Raw genomic sequence first — 26,852 nt, 5'->3', positions numbered from 1 at the left:
ACGCCACTGGTTGCTAAAAAAAAGTAGGTGAACATCTAAAAAATGTGTTTTTATGCCATAATATCCTGTGCCAAAATTCAGTTTAATATTTTAAACCGTATTTGAAAAATTTATTAAAAACGAAAAAAAAATAAAACTTTAACACCCTGTATCTTAAAAACTAATCATTTTAGGACCCATGTTTATATGAACTTTTAGACTTAAAATCGGTCCAAGAATGTCCCTTTTAAATTATGACATACCTTTAAGTAACACCCTGTATATCTTATCTTAGTGTAAAATGATCTGTTTTTATAGATGGGAAATTTGTTCAATTTTGTCATTTGGTCATTCGCTTAAGGCTTATGCGACAATAACTCTCAAAATAAAAAAGGAAGACTTTACCAGACGTGTAACATACAAATTTTCCTACTACCAAGCAAAACATTAAATTTTTTTTTAATCACTTTACTGATTAGTGCACAAAAAATTATCTCGTATAAGAAAGTGATACGGTACACAAAGTCAAAATACCACTATTAGTTAACCGTAGAATTCTATACACTATTATTTTTTCATACATTTGTGTAGGTCTTAAATATGGTTTTCATTGAAAAGATGTTAGTATGACAATCAAAAACCATTTATATGTCGTAATACTCGATTATTTTTGATGGTCAATTAGTTAGTTAAAGATATGCATGAAGCTATTGTCCGATGATTGCTAGCAACCAAAATTCAGAACGCAGCATATATCGGTCAGGAAAAAAGTAAAATTGCTCCCATAAATAATAAACGGTAATTATGAGAAATAAAACTAGTACAAAGTTTGCTTATTATTTTCTACTTTTTAAAAGTAATAACTCCATTTTTAGTTAATTCCTTAAGATTTTTGACCTTTATATTTATATCTTTACCGTTTTTTGCTGCTTAGAATAGAAAGTTTACTAAATTGTTTGTCATAATAATGACTCTAGTAAAGCCTTTATGAAGCCTTAAAACTTGGATATTCGGATACTTAACATAAAGCTATATCTGAGTACAATAAATAGCTTCCGAAATCTAAGAGAAGAACGTTTTAATCCTTTTGTGAAGGGATCAATGTACTTACCCCCATTCAAAAAGTTCTTGCCAAAGCAGACACAAACAAAATCGGTCTACTAAACGATAGTGCTAATAATACATATGCTGAGACCCTTGAATATTATCTAAAGATTTTACTAGACATACTTCTTTCTTTTACACATCAAATGTATTTGCTCATGGAGAGCTAGCAACTACAAGAAGACAACGCACTCACAGTAATCGCCATGTGATTGACAAAAAGGGTTAAAGGTATAGTTAATAAAATATCCAATAAAAGGAAAATAAAATGGGCTACAGATAGCTTCAACCCTTAAAAGTAGATGATCTTCCCCCTTATAATTATTAACAAGCAAAAAAACACTTACTCCCACACATACAAAACATTTATATAGATAGTTTTTTATAATGAGCCACATCCCAACCAACTTTGGACAAGTTATCGTGGTGTTTATACCAAAGACTGGAAGATGATCATAAGAGGAACCAAAGTGTTATCGCCTATAAGATCGCCTATAATTAGACTTCCTTCCTCATTAAAATAATAGACAAACTCGGTAGGAGTTAAACATGTTCAAGACTTTTGACCAAACTAGTAGTTTTTTTGTAATCAGTAAGTATCTAATATACTAGTACGAAAAAATCGACGACCACTTTTAATCACGTTAGGGGTAAATATATGCAAACTGCTCCACTGCACGCAAGAAATATTTATTTAGTTTGTATACTAACTACCTGTACCTCCATAATCTCACACGTAATATAGAAAGATAATGGAGGCAAAAGAAATAGCGCAGTATAGTTTTCTACATAGATAGGAATCATTTGATGAATACCTCATACCAGAATCCACGCAGAGAGAGAACTCAAAAAGAAGTGTAAGACCCAACTACCGTAAAATCAACTTTAGTGAGACAGCCGCGATAGCTCGATAAAGATTCCTATCACCCCTGCTCTAGCCCCCAGTTGTCGATGTTGCTGCTAAGATTTACTGAAGCAGGGTGTGAAGTTCATGGCAATCTTTTCTCAGAATGGATGCAAAGAGCACATGGTGCCACATATAAAGGACTAAATGGCAATTTAAGCAAAACTGTAATAATCCCTTTTAAAGGGAGGAGGAAGCTAAATATAAAGGCTCCAATTCTAAAACCGAAAACGTAAAAACTAGTCAAGTATCTTCATATCACTCTTGAAAAAAAATTGACTTGGAACTCACAGATAATACAAAGAAAGCAGCGGTAACACTATGAGCCTTTGGACATATCTTTGGTAAAACAATAGGTCTTAAACCCTCCGTCATTAGGTGGTCTTACCAAACTGTTGTAAAGTCTATCATAATCTAAGCTTATTTAGTACGATGGACAAAAATAAAGGACATATTAGTAGAGCGAAAGCTAATACGATTAAAAAGACTTTATTGTCTGGGAATTACGGAAACCTTAAAAACTTGCCCCTCACCAGCTCTTGAAACTTTATTTGACTTTCTTCCACTGCATGAGTATAGATATAGATGCGTATGCATATAGAGTCATCCAAATACAAAATCTAAAGTCAGGAAATCTGAAAGGTCACCTTAAGATCCTGAAAGACTGTTACTTGACGAAGAATATTCAAAAGAAAGGCATAATTTTTATTGTTCCTTAAAAGTGGAATTCAGGACAGCCATAAGACAGGAAAAAACCTGAAAATATTAGAATCAGCTTGCCAGGTATGGAGACCAGACTGCCTTGTTGTGGGGGCCTGAACCATTCTGGAGGGATGATCTCAGTATGTGAAATAAAAGGGAAGAGGTTTAGTGGGAACCTGGGCCAAGACAATCAAAAAGACTCAAATTTGACTTACCCAAATTTAAAAAAAAACTACTTAGTATGAAGAAAAATGAGATTTTAATAGTCGTTGAGCTACTCACAGGACATGAACCGTAGAGGTCCCACCTCAAAGCAACGACGAACAATCTAGATTCTGTGAACAAAAAGCAGAAATATCAAACCACCTACTCTGCAAGAGTCTCTACAAAGATTGAGTTCCCTTAAAAATCGGTTTATTAAACTAGAGAACTTGAAAAAACTTAATTCTCGGAATGATCTATCGTTTTTAAGGGAGATACGACTTTCCGCATAACATAGAAGAATGGTGTATATAAAAGATTAATACATGTAGAAGGACAAGGAGTGCTGAACGACCCCACTGCATACTATACCTTTTTATAGTATAGAACAATTTCTTATAGAAGTCAGATTTTTTTCTTCCACGCTCAAAGAAATTACTTTTTTAAGAAATGTGAAAAGAAAAACTTGATAAGCATTGAATAAGACCAAGCGGTAGTAATTTAAAATAAAGAGACTACGCAATATGCGAGACACTATTTATTCTAACTTTGTTAGTAGTTAAATCAACTAAATTTCATAAAACACTGTATATCTTTACGTTTAACATGTATCTCGTTTCCACGCCATTATTAACTTTCTTTAGAAAATAAAGTAACGCTTGCAGGTGCCGACCAGACACCTTTTAAAGAAATCTGAGGTAACCTACTTTATATTCTACGTTCATTATTAATATAGATCACCTTTGTATTCCTTTTAAGATACTCCTATGTATGCTATGCGTAGGTAGATATATTTATGTTGTGGGATAACAAAGGCTGTAGGATCACATATTATAAAAATCTAATATAGATATGTCACTGAATGCTAATATATTTTAATTACAATTTTTGAAAAGCGAATTTGGTGTTACGGTATTTTAAGGTTATCTTTTACGTTCTTTAATATTTTACAATAAATATCTTCGTTATTATTCTTTATTTGATACTTTAACACAGTGACTACAAAAGTATAAACGTAAAGTATAGAAAATATTTTTTCCAGCTTCTTTTAATATTGTGATTTTGTTTCTTTTTCGAATCGCAGACAAAGTCGTGACGTGATCACGACTTATGTGTCCAGCCGGCAAAATATATTTTACATTTTATACCACGAAAAGTTTGTAAAATAGGATATGCATAAAATAGGATAAGCCTTTTAATATTTGACGAATATTTATATTTCCAAACACAAACTCTTGAGCAGTTTTGAATAAGAATTAACCATAATATGTTTTTATGTTTGTAAGATTTTATTAATCTTTTATTTAGGTTCTCGCAGGAGTGAACCAAGGAGCATTAACCATATCCCCAGAAAAAATACAGGCTGTTGATATGGATACTATAAATTCGCCTATTAAATATTCGTTTGTAAGCGGGACTCCAGAAAATTATAATGAATATTTTAAAATTCATCCAGACACTGGCACAGTTCATCAAATTAAGGCAGTTGAGTCCGCTACGACAAAATTCTTTAACATAATTATAAAGGTAAGATCTAGTAATTATTTTTATAATCCTCTCAAAATTCGTTTTTATTTCTCTAATAAATAATCGCTTTCTAAATCTAAATAATTTTTTTGTAATTATCCTAATAATTTTTGCCGATATAATAATATCTCAATTCAGATGATAAATTAATTTTAAGCTAAGGAAGCAATTTTTTTTCAATATCCAAAAACATAATTAAAGTCTTCACTTCGAGATATCCGCTAAATAATGCGAATCAATTACTCCTCACAACCAAAGAGCACACCTGTTAAACTGAAACGTTAGTTATGTACTTTTGCTTAAACAATATGTCTTAACATTTTTCAATCTCCAAATATCCCATTTAGAGTTTGGAAGCCCTTAACTTGAAAATGTAACTCATCCATAAAGGGAACTTTGTATAACGGGTGACAGAGGCCATTGTAGGTAACTTGGAAAGGGTCTTGGGAATATTTTTGAATTTGGCCATAGCCTTTGACATTATGGCGCATCATATTCTACTGGAGAGGTCGGACAAAATGGGAATTAGAAAAATTGCAAATAACCTCATAAGGTCTTACAAATTCTTACTTAAAAGATCATAAAAAGTTAAAATTACAAATTATTTAAGTAATTTAGTCTTTCTTGAATATGGTGAGCCACAGCGTAATGTGGTTGGTCCCTTTTTTTTAATATTTATATTGATGGCATACTTTCGATTTTGGATGAAGGTGAGGTAAGCTGTTTTGCTAGCGATATTGTAGTTTGGGTTGTAGAGGAAACATGGGCGACTACTAAGACTAAGGGCAAAGATTGCAATTTTAAAAATAAAATGCTGCTTTATTGTCATTAAATATTCACAAGCCAAAATTTCTTACTTTTGTCTTGAGTGGAAAAATATTACCGGACTTTTATAAATTAAAAATCTATAGTGCAGATTGTGAACGTAATATGGGTGTTTATGATTGTGGGGAGGTGGAAAGAGTGAAGTATATAAAATATTCGAATATCTATATAGATGAATGTTTAAAATGGACCAAACAGTTAGAGTATGTCACTACAAAAATACGAAAAGTCATATATACATTTTAAAAATTACGCAACATTTTAGCTTTTAACCTACTCAAAATAATTTACTTTTCTCTGGTAGAGTCTCTTATCAATTATGGGATAATTGTTTGGAGTAATGCCTGAAAGAATATCTTAAACAGTTTAGACGTTGCCCAAAAGTATATAATAAAAATAATTATGTTTAAAACAAAAAGGTATCAGAGCCAATTATTATTCCAAGAAAGTAAACTTTTAAATCTGAAACAACTATGCATTAAAGCTGTAAAAAGATTTATACTTAAAATTGAGTATTATAAAAATCTAACGCATAAATTCTGTACAACGCATGCCGTAAACCAAAACCTCTCGTTGACATCTGTAAAGCATGTTGCTGCAAAAAGGCATGTTAGCTTCATAGCTCCTAGGATATAATATATGCCTTACCCAATGATCTAAGAAGTAAATCATTTCAGCAAATAAAGACCAAAGTGAATTTCTGGATTGGCCATACAAGCATCCCTTTGGACATTTAATTCTTTTTTTTTTTCTGTTATGCATTTATATATCTTAGTGAAGTTGTAAGTATCTTGTAATGTTATTGCTGTGAATATATACCTGTATCTAAATAAATAGCAATATTCCATTCCAATAAACCTCCACAGCATGCTCGCTGAGGAGTTTTGATGTTAGCTACGGATGCAGCTCAAATTTTGGTCTCTAAGAAGGTCGATTTTGGGTGTCTTAGAATGTACGTAAATCGCTAAATACATTTTTCTCTGATCGACCTTGTTCATAAAAGGTTTAGATAATTTTAACCCAATATTAGTTTGTATAGTGACTCTATGACTGTTTTTGTTTGAGGTTGGAAAGCTCATAAAAATTCAAAATTCTGAATTTTGTGAGATGTAGGTTGAAATGTTGAAAGAAGTTCTTTTTTCTGCAATATTACTCCTAGCACATATTATTGGCTTTAGTCCAATATATATTGGTGATCCTTTGATTCTTCAATCAACTACACAAGGTGACCTGATATCCCTGACTTACTTACTTTTACTTCCAGTTCTAATTCATATGAGATGCATCTTTGTTATTACTTTTAAGGTACGATTTATTTCTTTTTATAGAGCCTCTACATGCACAGAGTATATGATAGTTTTTGCTGTCTATTCTAACAGTTTGTTCTTTAACACTGATCCTCTAATTGTCTTGTTTTCGATTTTAATAGCAGTCTTGGTGTGGTATTTTATTTTACTGCATGCTTTATATTTCTGCTAGAATTGAAATACTTTGTTCGATGCAGAATGGTGTAGTTTAGATTTTGTCACCGAACATAAACTAGAATAGAAGGATCACTCTAAGCGCCGCCCAAAATATTGCCTTTCTCACTCGCTTTCTGATGCTACTCCTTTTTGCTGCCCGGTGGCGACTGCGTTATACGGGGGCGTATTCAATATTAGAACTATAATAGCGTTGTGCGGAAATTTTGTACATTAAAAATGCCGGCGATATGTTGCGCAGATGGCTGCAGGAGTAAAAGGGGATATACATTTTTTTTTAAATAAAAATGGATTAGTTCACAGAAAAAAATACACGCTTTTCTTCGGTATTTCTTAAATATCTCGGAAAATTGAGATCCTACAAAAAAATCTAATAAACAAAAGTTGGTTTAAAAACAAAAGATTGGCTTTTGCTTGATTTATCTAGGTGCTATAGGCGCTAAGATACAACTGTGTGAACATAACCCCTTTTTTTAGATAACAAAATATAATGACGTAAAATAATAACGTGAAATAATTAAAAAAAAAAGTATGTACTATCAAAAACTTTAAAAATAAACTTGATTGTAAGTCATTAGCATAAAAATTAAAAAAGTTAGGAATAAAATAGAAATAATTGCAGTTTTAAAAAAAATTATCATAAAAAATTATGTATTTATTTCAAAAATTAAAGCGTAGCCTTCTACAATGGACTATATATAGGTACCAATAATATGTTCAAAAAGTGTCAGCCATTTAGAGTACATATTTTTTTTAAATCGTGATTTTAATCTAAAAAAATGCAAAATTTTTGGTAATATTCTGTTATTAGTGGTGGTTTTTAATAGTGAAAGCTATCCGATTTATTATTAGTTGCATTGCAATCATTTGAATGATATAAATTTTAGCCACCTATACCGTCTAACCATACTTAAAACTGCATTTTTTTCGTCATTAAGGGTGGTTTCTAAGGGTTTAAGTTTCAAAATATTGATGTGTACTATAATCCCCAATGTAAAACTATATTTATTTTGCATATTTATATGAATTCTAGGTTGTAAAACACCTATTTTCGTTTTATTTGAATTTTAGTGGTTTGTTCTTTCATCCTCTATTTAAAAAGCAAATAATTAGGCATTTAATAAGTTTTTTTTATTTAACTGCCTTTTTATATTTCACTGTTACCGAGTTCCATATGCTGAGTGTTGTTATCACATTATTATGTAAATTTTATTAAATATTTAAAAAATGGGTATATTAACGAAGTTATTATTAATTAAGTGTATGTAATATTAGGTAGGTAGTTTCTTGGTCAGTTAAGAAAAGAGCATGAAAGGAACGTAAAGCTAAGATTTAATTGTGTACATTCTAATAAACTTAATTTTAAAGCTATCTACCAAGTGTTTTTCTTACAGTTATTTGTTCAAAAGAGATACTTAATAATATTCTTTCAATTTCATTTTAACAATAATACAAAGTGCCTTTAATTTCAAAAAATTCTATATTATTACACGCTGCCCGCCGCGATGTACAAAAATATTCCTTATTAAAAATGTTTCAAACACCCCCCGTATCGTAAAGGATTGCCGTCGAAACTAAATAATGATTTACGACCGCGTAAAAAAAGTCGGCACTGTTTAGAAGTCCCTACTTCAAACGGCCGCAAGAGAGTGAACCTACTGTCTTGTTCTTTATACTGTGATTTTGTTCAGTAGGTTTCCTGTAAAGTGATATTCGTATGATTTCATTGTGGTTCCTTACCAGATCATCCAGAAAATGCAGGTTTTGGCTTGCCTATCAATAAATAATTTATAAATATAATGTATTATTCCGACTGGATCACGGTCAATGGTTGGTTAGACGTTTATGGAAAAAGAATCGAAAGCTCTATTAAAATCCAGAAAAATTATTACTCTATCCGACTTATATAATACGTTATGTAAGCACAGACTTACTAATAATTAATATTAATTTAATTTTAGGCCCAGGAAGAGTCTGAAGCCAAACGGTCTACCACCGCCAAACTGTTAATAACAGTTAAGCCGGTAGACGCACATCCGCCCGAGATAGTATTATCAACCAAAGAAGGTTATGTCAAAGAAAACTCTCCAATTGGTGAACAAGTTCAGGATTTAAGCGGGAAGCCACTGTTAATCACAGTTGAGGATAAGGACTTTGTGAGTAGAATAACTTAGAAAAAATTTAATTTTAAATAGACTTACATATTTTTATTTAATGCAGACAGCACCAGTGTGTCCTATGAACATCCAAAGGTTTTCTCTTTTTGGAAATATTAAGGTACAACGAATATCGATTAATTTCTTCAACAAAATCCAATGGATGTGTTCATAGGATGATAGAAATGTCACAAAAGTAGTCGACAATAGAACCACTGAATAAAATTATCCACTAGGCGAATAACTGGTCAATGCAAATAGATATATAAAATAGCATGTCCAAGGGCCTTGCAGATAGACCTATTATCTTAAGTTTTAATATGTACTTGATATTTTCCCATACATATTATACTTAAAAGAATATTAACACAAATTAATTACAAAATACTACCTGTAACATGGATAAAACTTTCTTTAACTGAAATTTTGTTTTTAAATGTTACTACAAAAGCTTAAACTATAAGATATTTAATAAAAGGTACATAAAGCAAAACAAAAAATAGTACAAAAACAAGTACACTTGTTTTGTAAATATATATTTTTCTCATATATCTGCAGCTGCTCTATCAGCAGCCCTTTTTATCCACAACTTTGAAGTTGTCAGAGCATTTAAAAATCGACAACTCAAATTTCGAAAAGTGACTTCTTATAATCATTTTTAATTACCAATTTGCCACAAAAAGTCCCACAAAACCTCTTCCACAAGCTTTTCTTTAATGTTTATTAATTGGAACTAATAAATTTTGCAACTCTTGCATAAAAGACATACAGCTTTAGACTTTATTTTACGAAATAAAAACTTTAATCAACAATATTCCAACTTATACTTACCGCTTTAATATTGCAATTTACTGGATCCTGTAAGTATTTACTGATGTAAAAAACTTCGGTAAGCAGGAATAGAGTTTTTCGCCAGTCCTTGCTTTAATTCTTTAGTTTAACTTTTTGTTCGTCATCAAATACCGTAATATATGTGATGAAAACCGTTCACAACAGGTATTTCTTACATTTAATTAAATCTACTCAAAATTAAGTCCACCCGGTATAGCATAGCGCGGAACAAAAGTCACCGACGCGACATCGGCATTAACAAAAAAGGAGAATAATTAAGTTTGTTGTGACGGGAAAGAAGTAAGGACTCGGTCCAGCCAGAGAAGTCGCCGCGTAAAGACCTGTGTATTCTTGACCTTGGTGTGGTTGTAAACAACCTGCTCTAATTTACGCATTATAATAATTTTCTAATTGCCCGACAAAAGGGGAGTATTTCTAAGTTTTTCTGGAGTATTTTAAGCATGAAAGCTCAAGTTCGGTTAGCTGTTTCATTGTTCGATTGCATAAAGTCATTTATAGTATTGATTTGTGTTTGTTTTTTATGGCGTATTAAGTTGTGTACGTGGTGGACAAACACATAAAGACTCTCAAGGCTGTAGTTTTTTTTTAACCCTTCAAAGACATTATTAATATTAATTATGTACGTGCTAAAGTAAGACACTATTAAAATCAAAGTGTTTTTGATTTATTTGAGTAACGAGTGAATTTCGAACATAAAGAGTTTTAATATGCAGGGGTTTTAAATCTAAGGCTTTATTTTTAACTGTTTTATAACAAGTGACATGAACATTCATTTCTATTTGTGAAAATTTAATTTTATTTCTTGTGGATGTTACCCAATGAGATTACATCTTTTGATGATGTTTAAATAGTAACAAGCCCTTCTTGCAGGGAGGAGAAACGACTGTTACGCGCCTTTTACCTTTTGTAATTTAATGCATGACTTTTTTAAATTAATTATATTATATAGTTTAAGCAAAGCAGCACTGGTATTATTTCAAAAAATAAGGTATAGTGTATCTGTCCAGTAAAGACACGGAACTCGGCACCCAACACTAATTTTGATATTGGGGATTTTAATAAAAGACTCCCTCTGCTCAAAATAATATGAAGTATATTGTTAATATATTATTATGAAAATGTAAATACGTTAGTTATTCTCCTGGTTTTTGTACTATTTTATTCGTATTCTGTCGTTAAAGTTGATAAGTAGGGTTTATTTAGGGTTCTACTTACGTTCGGTTTAATATTTTCATAATAGTGTCTAGTTTTTAAGTAGTTCATCTTGTTTGAGGTCCCCATGTTGGCCCCAATTTAGGTTTTATTATTAATAAAATCCTTGTATTTTAAAGTTTACAGAATTTGTATACTTGCTTGCCTTGACTATCAGTATTTTTTTAAACTTATTGGTCTCTTTCGACAAAAACAATGAATAAATTCTAAATATTTTCAAACTGTTCCGTCGGTCTTTAAAAAGGACGCGTTTTGTTCGACATTTTATTCAGTTTTTAATTGTTTAGTAAGTTTTTACCTTCAAAGCAATTAAACGACAGTCAAGGCGAGTTAGGTTTGCTTTTGACGTTGCCAATAAAACTGTGTTCAAAAAAAAACGGAAATTAAATTATGTTTCCAACCATTTACAATATGGGCATATGTAATTCCATGAATGCTTACCCAGTATAAGTATAAAAATTTATTGGACATATTGCATCAGTGGCACTTTTATTAACTAACTTACCCAGAGAGTCTGAAGATTCCATTATTTTAATTCCATCATTTTCTATTTGTATTTCACCATAAATTTCCGGCGAAAAGAATATGCATATACAAATTAATTAATACTGGATTCTAGCTATTTGCCCAGGTCAAGAATAATTTATATGCGGCACCGATAATAAAATATAATCATAAATACTCTAAAATCTAAATAGAACTGTGAAGCCGACAGCGTCAGTTCACAAACAAACTCTACTCGACTCATCGATGATTCGAGTGATAATCCATCATTTAACATAAGGATCGACCATTGGCCAATCCTCGCCAATAAATATGCTCAAATCGATTTTTGACCAAAACCAAGGATTTTTTTAAATATTAATCCAATGGCTTTTCATTTTCATTTATTCAATGGCTTCTCTTTTTGTTTAAACCTTTTTTGTGACTAAATAGTTAGTAAATCCATCGTACGTTCTATAAATTTAAGACAATTTTTTCGACTAGAGATCTATAAAAATAGAGTTCAATAGTTTCTCAAGAAAATCTATCCTCCACTGGACTCAAGTAAACTAATTATAATTTTCAAAGCATATTTTGGAAGGTCAATGAAGTCCCATTGGACAAAATTATTTTGAAGTACATTGGATTACTCTCATAATTATTATCCATTAGATGTCCATTATTAATACATAGACATTTCGATTTAGTTTGGATCAATACTGGACATCCATTGGAAGATGTGCGCTGTCTGGGAACTAATAAGACTGACAAGAAAAGTAGAATTTATTATTAACATAATAAAGTTTTAGGGCTCGGAAGATCCAAAACCAGTTTACACCTTTGAGTTGACTACGCCATACTTTATCATTGACAAAGAGGGACACCTGGTGGTAAATGAAAACAACTTGGACAGAGACCCTCCGAATCCTGGAAAATTTAAATTTCAAATTGTAGCAAGAGAAAAGAATAGTGCAGCTGCTAGCGCTCCAGCATCATTAACTGTGAATCTTCTAGATATTAATGATAATGCTCCGATGTTACCAAGTATTGCACCTGTAACTGTACCAGCAGGTAATACATAAAATGTACCCCTATTATTTAAGCATGCAGTTCTTCAATTATTTTTACTTTAATTATGTTAAATTACTCTTTATTTGTTTAGTATATAACTATTGTCGAAATTGTAAATATAAGATGACGGATTTCATTATTGACACACAAAATGCCCAGAAACGTGCTCAGCTTATAATCCCGACACTGAATAGAACAAAAGTCAATACTTTAGTCACAATTAAAAAAAAAAAATAATTACATATATTTTGCAGTAAGAAAACATAATTATTATTTAGTAAAATTAATTTAAATATTATTTTACTATTCTCAAAATGTTTTTCTATAGTTTTCTTAAAATAACACCCTGTCTAGCTCCACTAATTCTTCTTTGGCAAGGGAGCTCTTGAAAATGGCCAAAATGTTTGTCCTAATTCCTTCCTCGCTGCTGCAAATTTGATAGTCAAGTCTTTAGTCAATTCGATAGTCAATATTTATTAATATATTGTAACTTGCCAAATAAACATGCTAAAATCTTATTATACTTAATTTAGGCAAGTTTGGTTAAATCAGTTACCATTGAGTATGTGGGCTATCCTAGAACAAACCATTTGGAAAAAAGTATTTTTTAAGAAAAGTGCAGGGGTTTTAAATCTAGGTTTCTCTTAAATATGTAGAAAAAAAGGTTCTATGAATCTGGATACGGTTGTTTTTTTTTTATAAAAAAATATACCTTGTACTGTTTTTGCATTTGACTATTCAGAGGAACTGAATGAAATATATTTTCTATTTTTTAACATTACTATTTTTTAATTCGACTCTATGCTCTTAGGGAAAAATACAACTTCTTAGAAATTTAAAAAAGAGTGTATTATTAGTAAGTATGAGTAATTATTTTTACTATAAAAAAGGTTAAATTATTTTATACAAAACATTCACTTACATCCCATTTTTCCTACGTAATAGGCAATAATAATAACTAATAAAAAAATCACAGTAAATATTTAAACTGAGTCCTCGATGGTGTCGATATCGGCATTGCATTATCGTATCTACTTTGTTACAGTTGGAAGAAAATAGGGTCTTGTGCATAAAATTTTTTAGGTATCCCAAAGAAGAAAAATCTAGAGGTACAGGATCTGGAGTGTAAAGTCTTCCTCTACCTATTTAGTATCTAGTCTAAACCTTAAATGGGTTCTTATATTACTTTTAAGAGACCTGAACATTCAACTACTTGTCAGAGACCTGGGAAAGTATAACGTAAGAACACGCAGTCGCCATTTCGAGTTAAGCAAGGCAGTAATACAAACGGGCCAATCAATTTAACAGCTACAATTATCGTCCGCCGTTTACACGAAAATATTGCTGGTACCTGGTTACTTTACTGCATTGAATAAGGATTGTATTTATAATACAGATAATAGTTAAAGCTATTAAATGATCTATTTCTATATTCTAAACAGCGTCGAATAAAATTTTCAATTAAATTGCGATCAAAGATACGAAATTACATTCGGCAATAGTCAGCCTTATAACGGATGGATAAGAATACCTATAGGCACTGTTGTCATATAGTCAAGTCAATGGAGTATTTGCAATTCTTTTTAAAATATCCTCTTCACAGCAATATTTCTGGCAGTTATTCGGTGATAAGGTTTTGTAACTTTTAAAGTGCTAGTTTCTAGAACTCGCCTTTTAATATTTGGGAAAATGGAAAAATTGGCACATAAAATATGCAAAGAAACTATTATATGTTATATGATATTGTTGTTTCTGCATGAAATAATCTACTACTTGCTACGTACATCCCTAGATATTTGGGATGAAAATGGATACAATCTAATTGGTACAGTAGATGTCAGTAATTAATTTAAATAAACCATAGGAATTCCATTAAAATCTACACCAAGATTTTTTAGTTATTGTTCAAATACCCTATATTTTGGAACCGAAGTCTTTCTTGAAACCATATTCAAATTCAAAAACCGTCTATTCACCAATCAAAAAACTACAAAAATAAACAAATCTTATAATATCGGATAATTATACAATTTTATGAAAATGACCTGCGCAGCGATTATAAAAATCGATAAAAACGGAATAAATTTTTTTAAATATTTTTGTTAGGGGAACTAAATTTAATTACCATAAGACTAAAACACCCCATATTACATTTTTAGTTAATCTAGACAGGAACTCCGAAAATGGCATAAAAATAGCATATTTTGTGTTGGTGTGAAATGTTATAGCTTTTCACATGAATTTCAGTAGAATTGAAGACGTGGTAAATTAAACAATAATTATTATAATATATTTAGTCAAAAATCCTAATATACTAAATAATACTAAAAATAATTAATTATATTTGGGTTTAGGAACCGTGGAATTTATGATGACGTATTATGAAAGCAATTTCGAGAGAGACACGAGATTACAAGACAAGAGATTAAGTTACTATAAATTTTGATATGGTTTATTTAACCGTTACGCCAATCCACCAGAAGAATTACCTAAAAAAAGAAAGACTAACTGCTTACAACATGCTTTGAAAATAAATTACTAAGTCTATTTAGAAAGAAAAACAATAACAAGAAAACAGAAAAAAATTGCAGCAACTAGAAAAAGAAGAAGACGCGACCAACAAGAAACAAAGAAGAGAAAATCTAGTGCAGGTTTTAGTGAACCTTTTAATATTATAGTACTCTCTACTTGTCAACTATGGAAGAGTAAATACAAAATACAAAAAGTCTAAATTAAATCTGTGATAAAATGTAGAAAAAATTAGAGCTGGTTTTAGTATTTATTCTATCTTGCCTTAGAGAATGGTAATAATTACCTTGACGGCTTAGTTCTTTGGTGAAAAAAAATTGATCTATTTGATTGTTCTCTAATTTTTAAGAATTTAAAAATTAGAAAACAATGTGATCAATTTTTTTTTCAGTCATAGTATTTTAATTTTATTTATGATTATTATCTTGATCTCATTCACACTTTGCTTTACTAAGGATCGAAAATCAGCCTTAAATAGTAAAAAGGTTTTTTTGCTTTTCTTCAGGAGACGCCAAACGAAAAGTTACTACAATCCACGCTACTGATAATGACGAAGAGGAAAACTCAATTATAAAATATTCAATTTACCACGTGTCAAATAATGGAAATAGCAAATTCATCATTGACTCAAAAACTGGGGAGATTACTACTACAGGAAAATTAAATGCTGGTGACCAGTATAGTCTAACAGTACAAGCAACAGACTTAGGTAAGTTTTATCAAAAAATTAAAAATATAAAATAATGGATGTCTAGGTATCTGCCCTTTTTTAAAGTTAAACAAGATAAAGAATAAGTATATCTTGGCCGTAATATACAAAAAAGTTTTTGTTTAATAACAACAAGATGACTAAAACATATACAGCGTGTCAAAACGTAATAGAGGCTATTATGGGGAATTCTTGTTTTTTCTTTCTAGGAATTCTTTAAGGTCCTACATAATATGAGTCAACAATATGTAACTCTAACTATACCTATATAAATTTAAATGCATTAAACGCATGTATGTAACGCATTAAATGCTCTAAACAGATGAATATATTTTTAACAACAAAATAATAAAAACATTAGGTATTTATTTCAAGATGTAAGGAACTCGCGTTTTTCAGTTCTTTATGTCTTGATTTACAAGCATCTCCTGCTAGTTCACTAGCTGCCCTATAAGCCATTCAAAAGAACGAATTATTTCTGACCTACGGATTAGGATTTATTTAGCATATAGTACCATTCACATAATTCTAAATATATTTTTCTGGTATTTTTTCTTCGGTAGTAGAAAAAATTTTGTATGTTACACGTGTGTAAAATCTCCTTTTTTTATTCATGGGAATTGTCAAACAAGTTTCCCATTCATCAAAAAAGGATAATTTTACACACTTGTTACATATATAACTATTTTATGAAACAAACACTTGGATTTAATATTTTTATTAAGTACTGTTTACTTCATATCGATTATTTTTGTCTGTAATTCATTTTTTCAAAATAAATGTTATTCCTTTCGGAAAAAAATACAATCTTACATATAAAATAAATCTTTCAACATGTCGACGAATGTCTAGTAACGCACTTTTTATGCTCCGCCAAAATATTATAATTTTTTTAAGTTAAATAAGAAGATTTTGTTTAAATAAATTTCTGCGATGTGTGTTTAGATACGTCGTAGGAAAGATGGCAGAATTTCAACAAGGCCTTGGCAAACTACGGGAAGAACATGAATTCTATAAGCAGAATCAACATACATTCCAAGGAATGTCATTTGAAAAAAAGCCTCAAAGCAATCTTCTGAGGCCGATATAAAAGTAAACTTACACCACCTAAGAAATCAAATTGCGATCCTACAAGCAAAAGTTCAGTGCAACACTCAACGAATTATACTAGATTAAGAAAATTAACCCATCGCATAAATTAAGGAAAACAAGCAATAAATAAACTAAACTCTCTCCTGTGGTTAATTAATATTTAAAAACTAAGAAAAGAGAATATATTGTATGAAGCTATTGTACAAAGTATACTATTATACAGCTCAGAGATATGTGAGCTACGAAAAAGAGATAGACAAAGGTTAGCAGCTGCCGAAAAGTGTTTATGGTAAAAGTATGAAGGTTGCAAATAGTTACAAACAATTAAAAAAACAGATACATTAATGTATCTAAAAACGAAATTAGTTAGTGATGGAAATAGTGGAATCGTCTTGGAAAGAATGCATCGGTCATGACTCAGTAAAAACGGGATTTTGCTAAAAATAGATTACGTGGAATCAAGTTTGTTATTTAACTATTGCTAAGTGCTCAATATAATTTATACCTGAAAGCTTGGGAATAACATTTACAAGAACTTGGATACGTCTAGTGCGGAGTCATGAGAAGAAAAAATAACATTAAATGTTTGCCCACAATAACACCTACAATTTAACCCATGTTAAAAATAATTCTACGCTCCCATTATAAATGTATTTTAATTATAACTAAAGAAACTTACTCTTAGGTAAGTACACCTCTTGTGTATAAAAAATAAATTTTATATTTTTTTTTATAACAAAATTTTTTAACGGATTGTACCTGAATGTAATTTTAATTGTGTCGTGGTTTTGGTTTTTTGTTGTTTTAATGTTTGTACATGTAAGAAAACTCGATAGTTAAATTAAAGATTATATTAATAATAAAACTGCGACATTACGAACAACAAAAATACATGCTTTCCTAAAGAAAGGCAAAGAGCGAGTCCCTTCTAAATCAGTTCCGTCCCAAAAAGTTAACATCATGATCATACTAAAAAGTGTAAAAACACTAACGTAACCATAACTTAAATTCTAAAGGAAAATAACTCTTAGGTCACTAGTAATAAACTATAGCTATTAATTAACAAATAACTTATAATAAGTTATTGCCCCGCCGACATAAGTATCCCAAAGCATAAATATTGGGGCGACGATCTATGATGATGACCTAGCGTCGCGTCGTCGTCACCAGAGAAAAACAAACCACCAGTGGTTTGTTTTTCTCTGTCGTCACGTCGGTACTTCTTACACGGCCAACCTGACACTTCAATTCGCTCTCGAATTGACATATGCCAAAGAGACAACAACTTCGGTAGCAATCTGTAACAACAGAAAACCAAAAGCAGAATTTTGCCAAATCGCCATTTTAAATGTCGATGAAATGAGAGCGTAGTGTAAACATTTGACCAATATCAATTTGATTTAAAAAAAAAATGTTTTTGGCTCGCAAAATTTTAAACAATTATCGCTTTCAACAAACTATATTTGCAAAGCGTTTCCGCAGTTTTTTTTCCATGCGTTGAAACTGTAAAAAAATAAACAAAAATATTTTGAAATAAATATTTACAATCGCTCTCACTTCTACATTCCAATAAACAATTTTATACCTGAAAATATAAATTTTATATCTCGAAGAATTCACCAGGCCAAATTCTAATCATGACTTTGGCAACAGTGCATTTTCTGTTCGTAGTTTCTTTAATTCGAACCTTTCGTTTGGCAATACTTTTATAACCTCAAACGGGCTTCATACTTATTATCTAGCTTAGCTAAATAACTGTTTCCCGATGGGTGAAATACTAAATCGCCAATATTAATAATTTTATTAGATCGTCTGGTTTTATCAAACAAAATTTTTGTGTCGTCGGCTTGTTCCAGGCGATCATTTTCTAAACTTTTAGGCACGTCGAGATTTGGGATAGATTCGATCAATGTTTTAATGTCTGGTATATTACCGCTTACGCCGGTCAATAAATAAACTGGAGAAAATCCGGTGGTCTTTTGTTCCGTAGTATTAAGTGTTGTAATTTTAAAATAGAGTTCGGCCATTCTGACTTATTGTCGCTGACCTCTGTTCTTAATAAATTTAAAACAGTTTTCACATATCTCTCAACTTGGCCATTGCCACGAGGAGCGCTTTTTGCAATCAGGTGTTGTCGAATACCTAATTCTTTTAACATCTGTTTAACAGATTGGTGGGTGAAGTTACTGCCTCTATCGCAAATAAAAGTTTTAGTAATTCCAAACAAGCTTAGATACAATTTAATAGATTTGCATGTCTCAGGACCCGAAAGCGATTTAAGAGGAATTAAAAACAAAAATTTTGTAAACGAATCAATTAAAAGCAACAGATGGTTATATCCATCGACAGACATGGGAAAGGGGCCTTCACAATCCGCATGAACTACTTGAAAAGGGATCGGTTTTTTGTCGATTGGGTGCAGTAACCCTTGTGTGGGACCACTATGATCTTTGTTTACAATGCATTTTAAACAATGAGAGCAATACTTTTTCACAAATTTAGCCATTGTAGGAAACCAGAAATAATGGTTTATTTTTGCAAATGTTTTATCAGGGCCCACACGACATTGTTCGTCGTCAAATAATTTCAGCAAACCTAACCTAACAAAAGCACGATAAATAGGCAGATTTTGACCAGGATTTATTTTCCAGAAAAGAATATTATTTTGACAAAAATAATCTTTTGTAAGTTTGCCTTCCTAAGTTGCTCTTAAATATTTAACGTTTCGGAATCGTGTTTCTGAGCTTTTCTTAGCAAGTTATCTGTCGAAATTGTATTTACTACGTTTTGTTTCGGATTTCTAACCACAGAGTTCCTACTTAAATAATCGGCATGCTGTAAATATTTGCCCTTTCGGTAATTGATATCAAAGGTATATTATTGTAAATAGAGCCACCATCTGGCAACCCTCGGGATAAGTTCTTTTTTATTTTGTAATAATTTTAGAGAGTTACAATCTGTAATTAATTTAAATTGTATGTCAAGAAGATATACCCGAAAATGTTTAATAGCATAAAAAGCTGCCAAGGTCTGCAATTCATATGAGTGGTATTTAGACTCCTCATTAGAAGTTCTCCGAGAAAAATAAGCCACCACCCTTAACTGATTATCTTTATGCCGTTGAAAAAGTATGGCCCCAAAACCGACCGCACTAGCATCTGTGTGAAGTTCTGTCGGTAAATTATTATCAAAAAAACTAGTAAAGGTCGTTGACTTAAAAAGGCACAAATATAAGCTTTCGCAATTTGTTGATCGGTTCCCCACACAAACTTTTCATTATTTTTTGTAAGTTTAGTTATGCACGCAGTACGCGATGACAGCTCCGGTATAAATTTGCGGAAATAGTTCACAAGGCCCATAAATTGACGAACTTGTTTTAGGTTTTGAGGATCCGAAGTATTTAACAGAGCTTCTACTTTATTTTTTCCCGGTCTTACCCCTTTTTCAGATATTTCCTGCCCTAAATATTCGATTTTTGTCGAAAAAAAATGACATTTTTTTATATTAAGAGAAAACCCAGCTGACGATAATAAAGCTAGAACTCGATGTAATTTTTCCATGTCTTCAGATAGAGTTTTTGCTATTTTTTTTTGATCATTACCCCAAATAAATTTTTCATTATTTTCTTTTCTGGCATACTCACAGTACGAGGTAGCGTCATTGCTGGTGTACAAGCAGCCTATTCGCAACTTTTCGCTTAGATTTCTCTTGGCCGGATAAAGACTGCATAACCCAGTCCTAAAGTCCTCCCAGGTTCGCTGTAATGGCTTCCAAGTCGACAACCAGTCCCTTGCTTCTCCAACCAACCCACTCGAACCTCTGGCAAGTAACTCATGATCGGACCACTTAAAAGTTTCACCCAATTTTTCCAATTCGTTACACCACCTTACCGCACCGTCATCGTTATTTCCCGGATTAAACGTCGGAATGTCCACTAACGTCGACATAGCACTTTTGTTTTCATCTCTTAGCGTTTTTAGAGAGTCGGTTAAAATTTTCGCGAACTCTTCCATAATTTTTGTATCCACAAGACGCGATTAAGTTTTTCTTTTTTTTACTGATTTAAAGCCGTCCACGAAAACAATATCGAACAATAGGTGGTACTTTTAGTAAGCCGATCCCACTTCTGATGTAAGAAAACTCGATAATTAAATTAAAAATTATATTAATAATAAAACTGCGACGTTACGAACAACAAAAATACATGCTTTCCTAAAGAAAGGCAAAGAGCGAGTCCCTTCTAAATCAGTTCCGTCCCAAAAAGTAAACATCATGATCATACTAAAAAGTGTAAAAACACTAACGTAACCATAACTTAAATTCTAAAGGAAAATAACTCTTAGGTCACTAGTAATAAACTATAGCTATTAATTAACAAATAACTTATAATAAGTTATTGCCCCGCCGACATAAGTATCTCAAAGCATAAATATTGGGGCGACGATCTATGATGATGACCTAGCGTCGCGTCGTCGTCACGTCGGTACTTCTTACATACACGTAAAGAACATTTATTTTAATAGTGTTTTTTTATGTACTTGAAATTACTTTGTTTTATCTCTGTGATTACTTGAATCCATTTCAGTGTCCTGAGGATGACTTAATATAAGTCGAAAAGTCGACATTTAAGTAAACAGGTTTCTGTTTTATTTCTGACCTTACCCAACAACCCTCCGCAATATTGAAGATATTGGGTCACAAACACGAAACTGAAAATTAAATGTTTAATTGTATTAGCTACAACCTAATTTGCATAAAGGGCCTAAAAAGAAAATAAAATTTATTTTAAGATTATACAGGGTCCTGCAACAGTGCGTCGGTCTTCCATAAAGCTTAAAAAAATTAGGTTAAAATTTTCTAACCTCTTAAAAAAATTTTGGGACCTGATAGTGCATATCTGGAAAATATTTTGAAGTATACAGGGTGCTTGAAAAAAGTACCGAATTTATATTTTACCGTATTACGAATTTCAAAGCTCCATTTCTCGCTTTTTTTAAATGGAACACCCTGTATATTTTTTATCCATTTATTGAAGATTTAATACATAAACATTTTTTTATTATGTAAACATATTAGCAATCTTTAGTCGTTTTTAAAATATTCACGATAATTATCCGTAGATAATAAAATGTTTAAATAAGAACCAGGAAATCTGCATTCTTAACAAAATAGGTATTTTAATACCTTTTTTCTTGCCAAGCAAAATATTTCACCTGTTTCTCTAAATAAATTTTTGACCCTTTGGTGAGAATATCATTTTTGTATGTATATTATTAGCTTAAGTATTCAGTTATTTGGATTATAGTAACTTTGTTTGTAAAAGAAATTTGGAGTTTTGTTTCAGAAATCTAATCTGAACGAAAATTGCATACTTATAAAATTCATTTTAGCAAAGACGAACTACTTGTTGACATGATATTTGTATTGGGGGAATCTGAAAATAATTGCCTCTTAGCCTCTCGAATGTATGGGGCGCGCTATCCTGATAGAACATGTCCAGAAGAAAAACCTTTTAGAAGGTTACTAGCAAAATTTGTGGAGACAGGGAGTGTTTTTTACCCCAAGCAAGATAGAATGAGGCCTGTTACTAATCAGAAGCAAGAGTTAGATGTGTTATTAACGGTAACCGAAGATCCTCACCTAAGTCAGTCAAATATCGGAGAAGCAGTTGGAATAAGTGAAAGATCAGTGCAACGAATTTTAAAAAGAAATAATTTTCATCCATACCACATCCATGAACATCAAGCACTTTTTGATAGGGATATACAAAACCGACTTAAATTTTGTACTTGCAGCAGAAATAAATTACAAAACGACCCCACGTTTTTTAATAATGCCCTATTTACGGATGAGGCAACATTTCATAAAAACGGATCATTAAATAGACATAACTTTCATTATTATTCATCCGTAAACCCCCATTTTATGCGGCAGATCGACTACCAGCATAGGTGGTCATTAAATGTGTGGGGTGGAATTATTGAAAGCACCATTATCGGTCCCTATTTTTTTAATGGTCATCTCAATGGAGAAATGTACCTTCAATTTTTACAAAATTAACTGCCTAGATTACTTGCAAATGTTCCATTAATTACTAGAAACCGAATGTGGTTTCAACAGACGGAGCTCCTCCACATTTTTCTCGAAATATCACTGAATATTTAAATGTGACCTTTGAAGAAAAATGGATTGGAAGGAATTGACCTATTAATTGGCCAGCCAAATCACCTAACAAAATTAGATTTTTTTTATGGGGTTTTGTAAAAGAAATTGTTTATAGTAGAAATCCACCTACAACGGCAGTAGATATGGAGCAGAGAATACGGGATGCGTTTGCTCAAGTAATTCCACAAATGCTACATGAAGTAGAAAGAAGGAACGTATTAATTTATGTTTTGAACAAAACGGAGGACATATTGAACACTTAATGTAACAATAATAAAATGATAAATATTTTTAATATGCTTGTTTAATTATTATCGTAAATATTTTAAAAACGACTAAAGATAGCTAATATGTTTACGTAAAAAAAAATGTTCATGTATTAAATCTTCATTAAATAGATAAAAAATATACATGGTGTTTCAATTAAAAAAAGCGAGAAATGGAGCTTTGAAATTCGTAAAATATGATTGCTAACTACGAACACCCTGTATATGACAGAAGGAAACAATTTAAGTCAAAGTAATTCTCCATTCTTCTAGAATCCCAGTTAAGTCCAATATTGACATTGAATTAACATTTCTAGTATCAAGATGAAATTAAATGATGTAATGATTTTTAGATTTTTTTATGAAAAAAATTATTGCAGTCAAACTGCGCATGACAAAGCAGCCATATTTAGCGCATATACTAGATAGCCTAAGGCGGTCTTAAAAATAAAATAAAAAGAATGGCATTCCATTAAAAAAAAATGCTGCTTATATCGCCCTACTTTTTTGAAGCACCTTGTATACTTCAAAATATTTTCCAGATATGCGCTATGAGGTCCCAATATTTTTTTAGGAGATTTTTTTAGTTAAATCTTTAACCTTATTTTTTAGGCTTTATAGAACGCACTGTCGCAGGACCCTGTATATTAATTTCTTTTTTCCTAATTTTATTTTGGTATAGATTGTTAACTTTTATTTGGTAATTTAGGTCTAAAAGCATTAAATATTTAATAGCTATTTTAGGGATTGTTTTCATTATGTTTTGGTAAAAAATTAATATGATTATACCTGGTAACAAATCTGGATTAAGTTAAAATTGGATGTATCTACCTATCTATCCATCCATCTATCTTGGATGTACGCTGCCTTCAAAAGGGTGGAATTTTTATTACTGTTGTACGAATATGTGATAATATCTATTGTACGAAAGGTTTAACTTTGGATTACAATGATATATTTGCCTTTAAGATGTTAATGATTTTACCTTGTCATTAAATAATGTGCGATTTTCATAAATTACCAGTTCTCTTATAGACCTAATGTTAATTTATAGGGAAATAAATATTATAAACGTGTTTAAAAGTCTCTAATCATAAAATTATTTTTTGTGACTTATCGATACCCTGTTATAAAAAGTTTGTTGAGTATAGAGATATAAAAAGCATCGATATTAGCCTGCTTCAATATGATTTACAGTCTATAGGGTGGCAAGATATCTATAATATTCAAGACATTAACCATAAAGTAAGCTTTTTTAGAGATAATATCCGAGCGCTAATGGACTTATATATCCATATCTCGATAATGTAAAAGGCCTAATGTTACTAAGCAACAAAGCTCTTTAGAAATATTAAAAAAATAAAACAGACGCTAATAGGGAAAACTACAGAAGGTTGCGTAATTTGACAGCTGTAACTTAAAGCAAGAAAAAAAATATAAATTTTCATATTCGAAAAATAATTGGCAGGACTTACGACAATATTGTTATGGAATAAAAAAACACCGAAATACCTGATTTCTTAAAAAATGCCTATTAAATATATAATTTTTCAATGTCTGTATTCCACAAAATCAAGACAATAATAACGATATCATAAAAAAATATCATGAATTTTTACAAAAATAATTTTAAGCAAAACTTACAACTTTTTTTAAAATGTATTAGAAACAGATATTCTAGAATTAATCACAGAGATTAAGTCCAAAGCAATATGATCTGATAAAATGGATATAAGAATAATTCTTAGTGCCTACGTCCTACGCTCCGAGTAGGGCGTAGAGCGTCGACTTTCTTTTCACATGGGGATAGTGAAGCAGTATCAAAATGGACGCGCAACTATGTACCTCGGGCGTTGTTGCCGTGGCAGCATATTGTTTAATTCAGAGAAAAATAGCAAGAAAAAGACGATTTTGGGTACATCCTATTGTCAGCCAAAGGTTACTAAAAGGTGCATTTGAAACCCTATATTCGGAGTTGAGGGAGCATCCAAGGAAATTTTTTAATTACTTTCGGATGAGTACTACGACCTTCGACGAATTGAATGTAAAACTAGAATTCAAGTTGATCCATAAAAATGTAGTTAGGCTATCTATATCGGCGACCGACCGACTGTGTGTAGCACTTAGGTAAGTTAATAATGTATATTACTGATAGTTATTGAATATTATTTATTGCGATACATAATATTACATTTTTAACTACACTATGGCAACTGAGTGTAGGCAGGATATACTTGTCAGGTGGTTGGCTTAAATTAAATGTATTTGATTGTGGCGACGATATAATGTCGTATGCCCCAGGGGAAATCGTTGGTATTGAAGTAAATCGACTTTCACAATTCAATACTTCAATTCGGAATTGCAGCTTTTGATCCTGATTGAAGTTCCGAAGAGTCGGTAATAATGAGTCCAAAAATTATTTGTCTTCATCACCTATAGGCTCTTCAGTTTTTTTTTTAAATTTAACCAGACTTTCTTCTAATGCAAGTCTTTTTGGAGCCCTTTTTCTCTCAAAAAGTGGTTTCACTCGTTCAGCTTGGACTTTCCCATCATCGATTTCTTTATCCGAATGGTCATAATCTTCTTGGTTACTATTTTGGTCATCTGATTGTGGAGTGGCCTCAGTAAAATTTGCTTCGGTGCTAAAAAATGTATGTTTTTTCAGGTCCCAAGTGAAATAAAATCGTTTAAAACTACCTGTTGAGTTCCATAGATTTCTCCAAAAACCTCAAATTCTCATAATATGTATATTTGACACCTTTTTTTGCTGCTGATCCGCTTTTCAAAGTTTTTCCTTTAGCACGACAACGAGTGAAGGCATCTCTTACGGTTTTCCAACGTTTTTGTAGCTTAACAACTAAAAAAAAATTAAATCTATGAATATTTTTTTTTATTTCAGATATTAGGCAACTGGCAACACATTCACAGATTTACATTATACATATCGACTGGGCATTTCAACTATCAGCACTGTTGTGGAAGAAGTTTGTATCGTTATTTGGACTTTGCTCAAGGATGAATGTATGGGAATACCAACTACTAAAAAATGGGAAAACATTTCCCTGGAATTAAAGAGCGCGCAAATTTTCCCAATTGTATTGGGGCCGTCGACGGCAAACACATCAGAATTATTAAGCCGACAAAAAGTGGCTCTCTCTTCTTCAATTATAAGCATTTCTTCTCAGTCCTTTTATTAGCCGTTTGTGACGCGAATTATTGCTTTACTTATGTCGATGTTAGAGCATATGGAAATTTTTCTGATTCAACAGTATTCAAAAATGGTCCGTTTTGGCAAAAACTTCAAAAGGATTCATTAAATATCCCAAAAGGAAAACCTTTACCTAAAGAAAATATTGCTCAACCTTATGTCATAGTAGGTGATGAAGCCTTTCCGCTGACAAAAAATTTACTACGTCCATATGCACGAAAGAATCTAAATTACAAAAAAACAAATATTCAACTATAGGTTAACCCGTGCTAGAAGATTTATCGAATGTACCTTCGGGATATTATCAAACAAATGGCGAATTTTTCACAGATCATTGAATGTGAGTTTACGCCTTTCAAAAAAAATTATTAAAGCCTGCTGCATTC

General features: G+C 31.5%; 1 protein-coding gene across 2 annotated transcripts in view; it reads left to right on the top strand.

The window, feature by feature from the left end:
- The window catches only part of LOC126734463 (cadherin-99C), a 193,587-nt gene that overhangs the window by 131,200 nt on the left and 35,535 nt on the right, over nt 1-26,852 (top strand). For both annotated transcript variants that reach the window (XM_050438106.1, XM_050438105.1), the window contains exons 9-12: nt 4,199-4,417; nt 8,685-8,879; nt 12,236-12,497; nt 15,532-15,735. In XM_050438106.1, the coding sequence (XP_050294063.1) occupies nt 4,199-4,417; nt 8,685-8,879; nt 12,236-12,497; nt 15,532-15,735 (880 nt within the window). The remainder of the gene's footprint in view (nt 1-4,198; nt 4,418-8,684; nt 8,880-12,235; nt 12,498-15,531; nt 15,736-26,852) is intronic.

Source organism: Anthonomus grandis, chromosome 3 (assembly GCF_022605725.1).
Source record: "Anthonomus grandis grandis chromosome 3, icAntGran1.3, whole genome shotgun sequence".
Taxonomy (NCBI): Eukaryota; Metazoa; Arthropoda; class Insecta; order Coleoptera; family Curculionidae; genus Anthonomus; species Anthonomus grandis.
The sequence above is the reverse complement of the archived record's forward strand: the minus strand, read 5'-3'. Positions and strand labels throughout refer to the sequence as shown.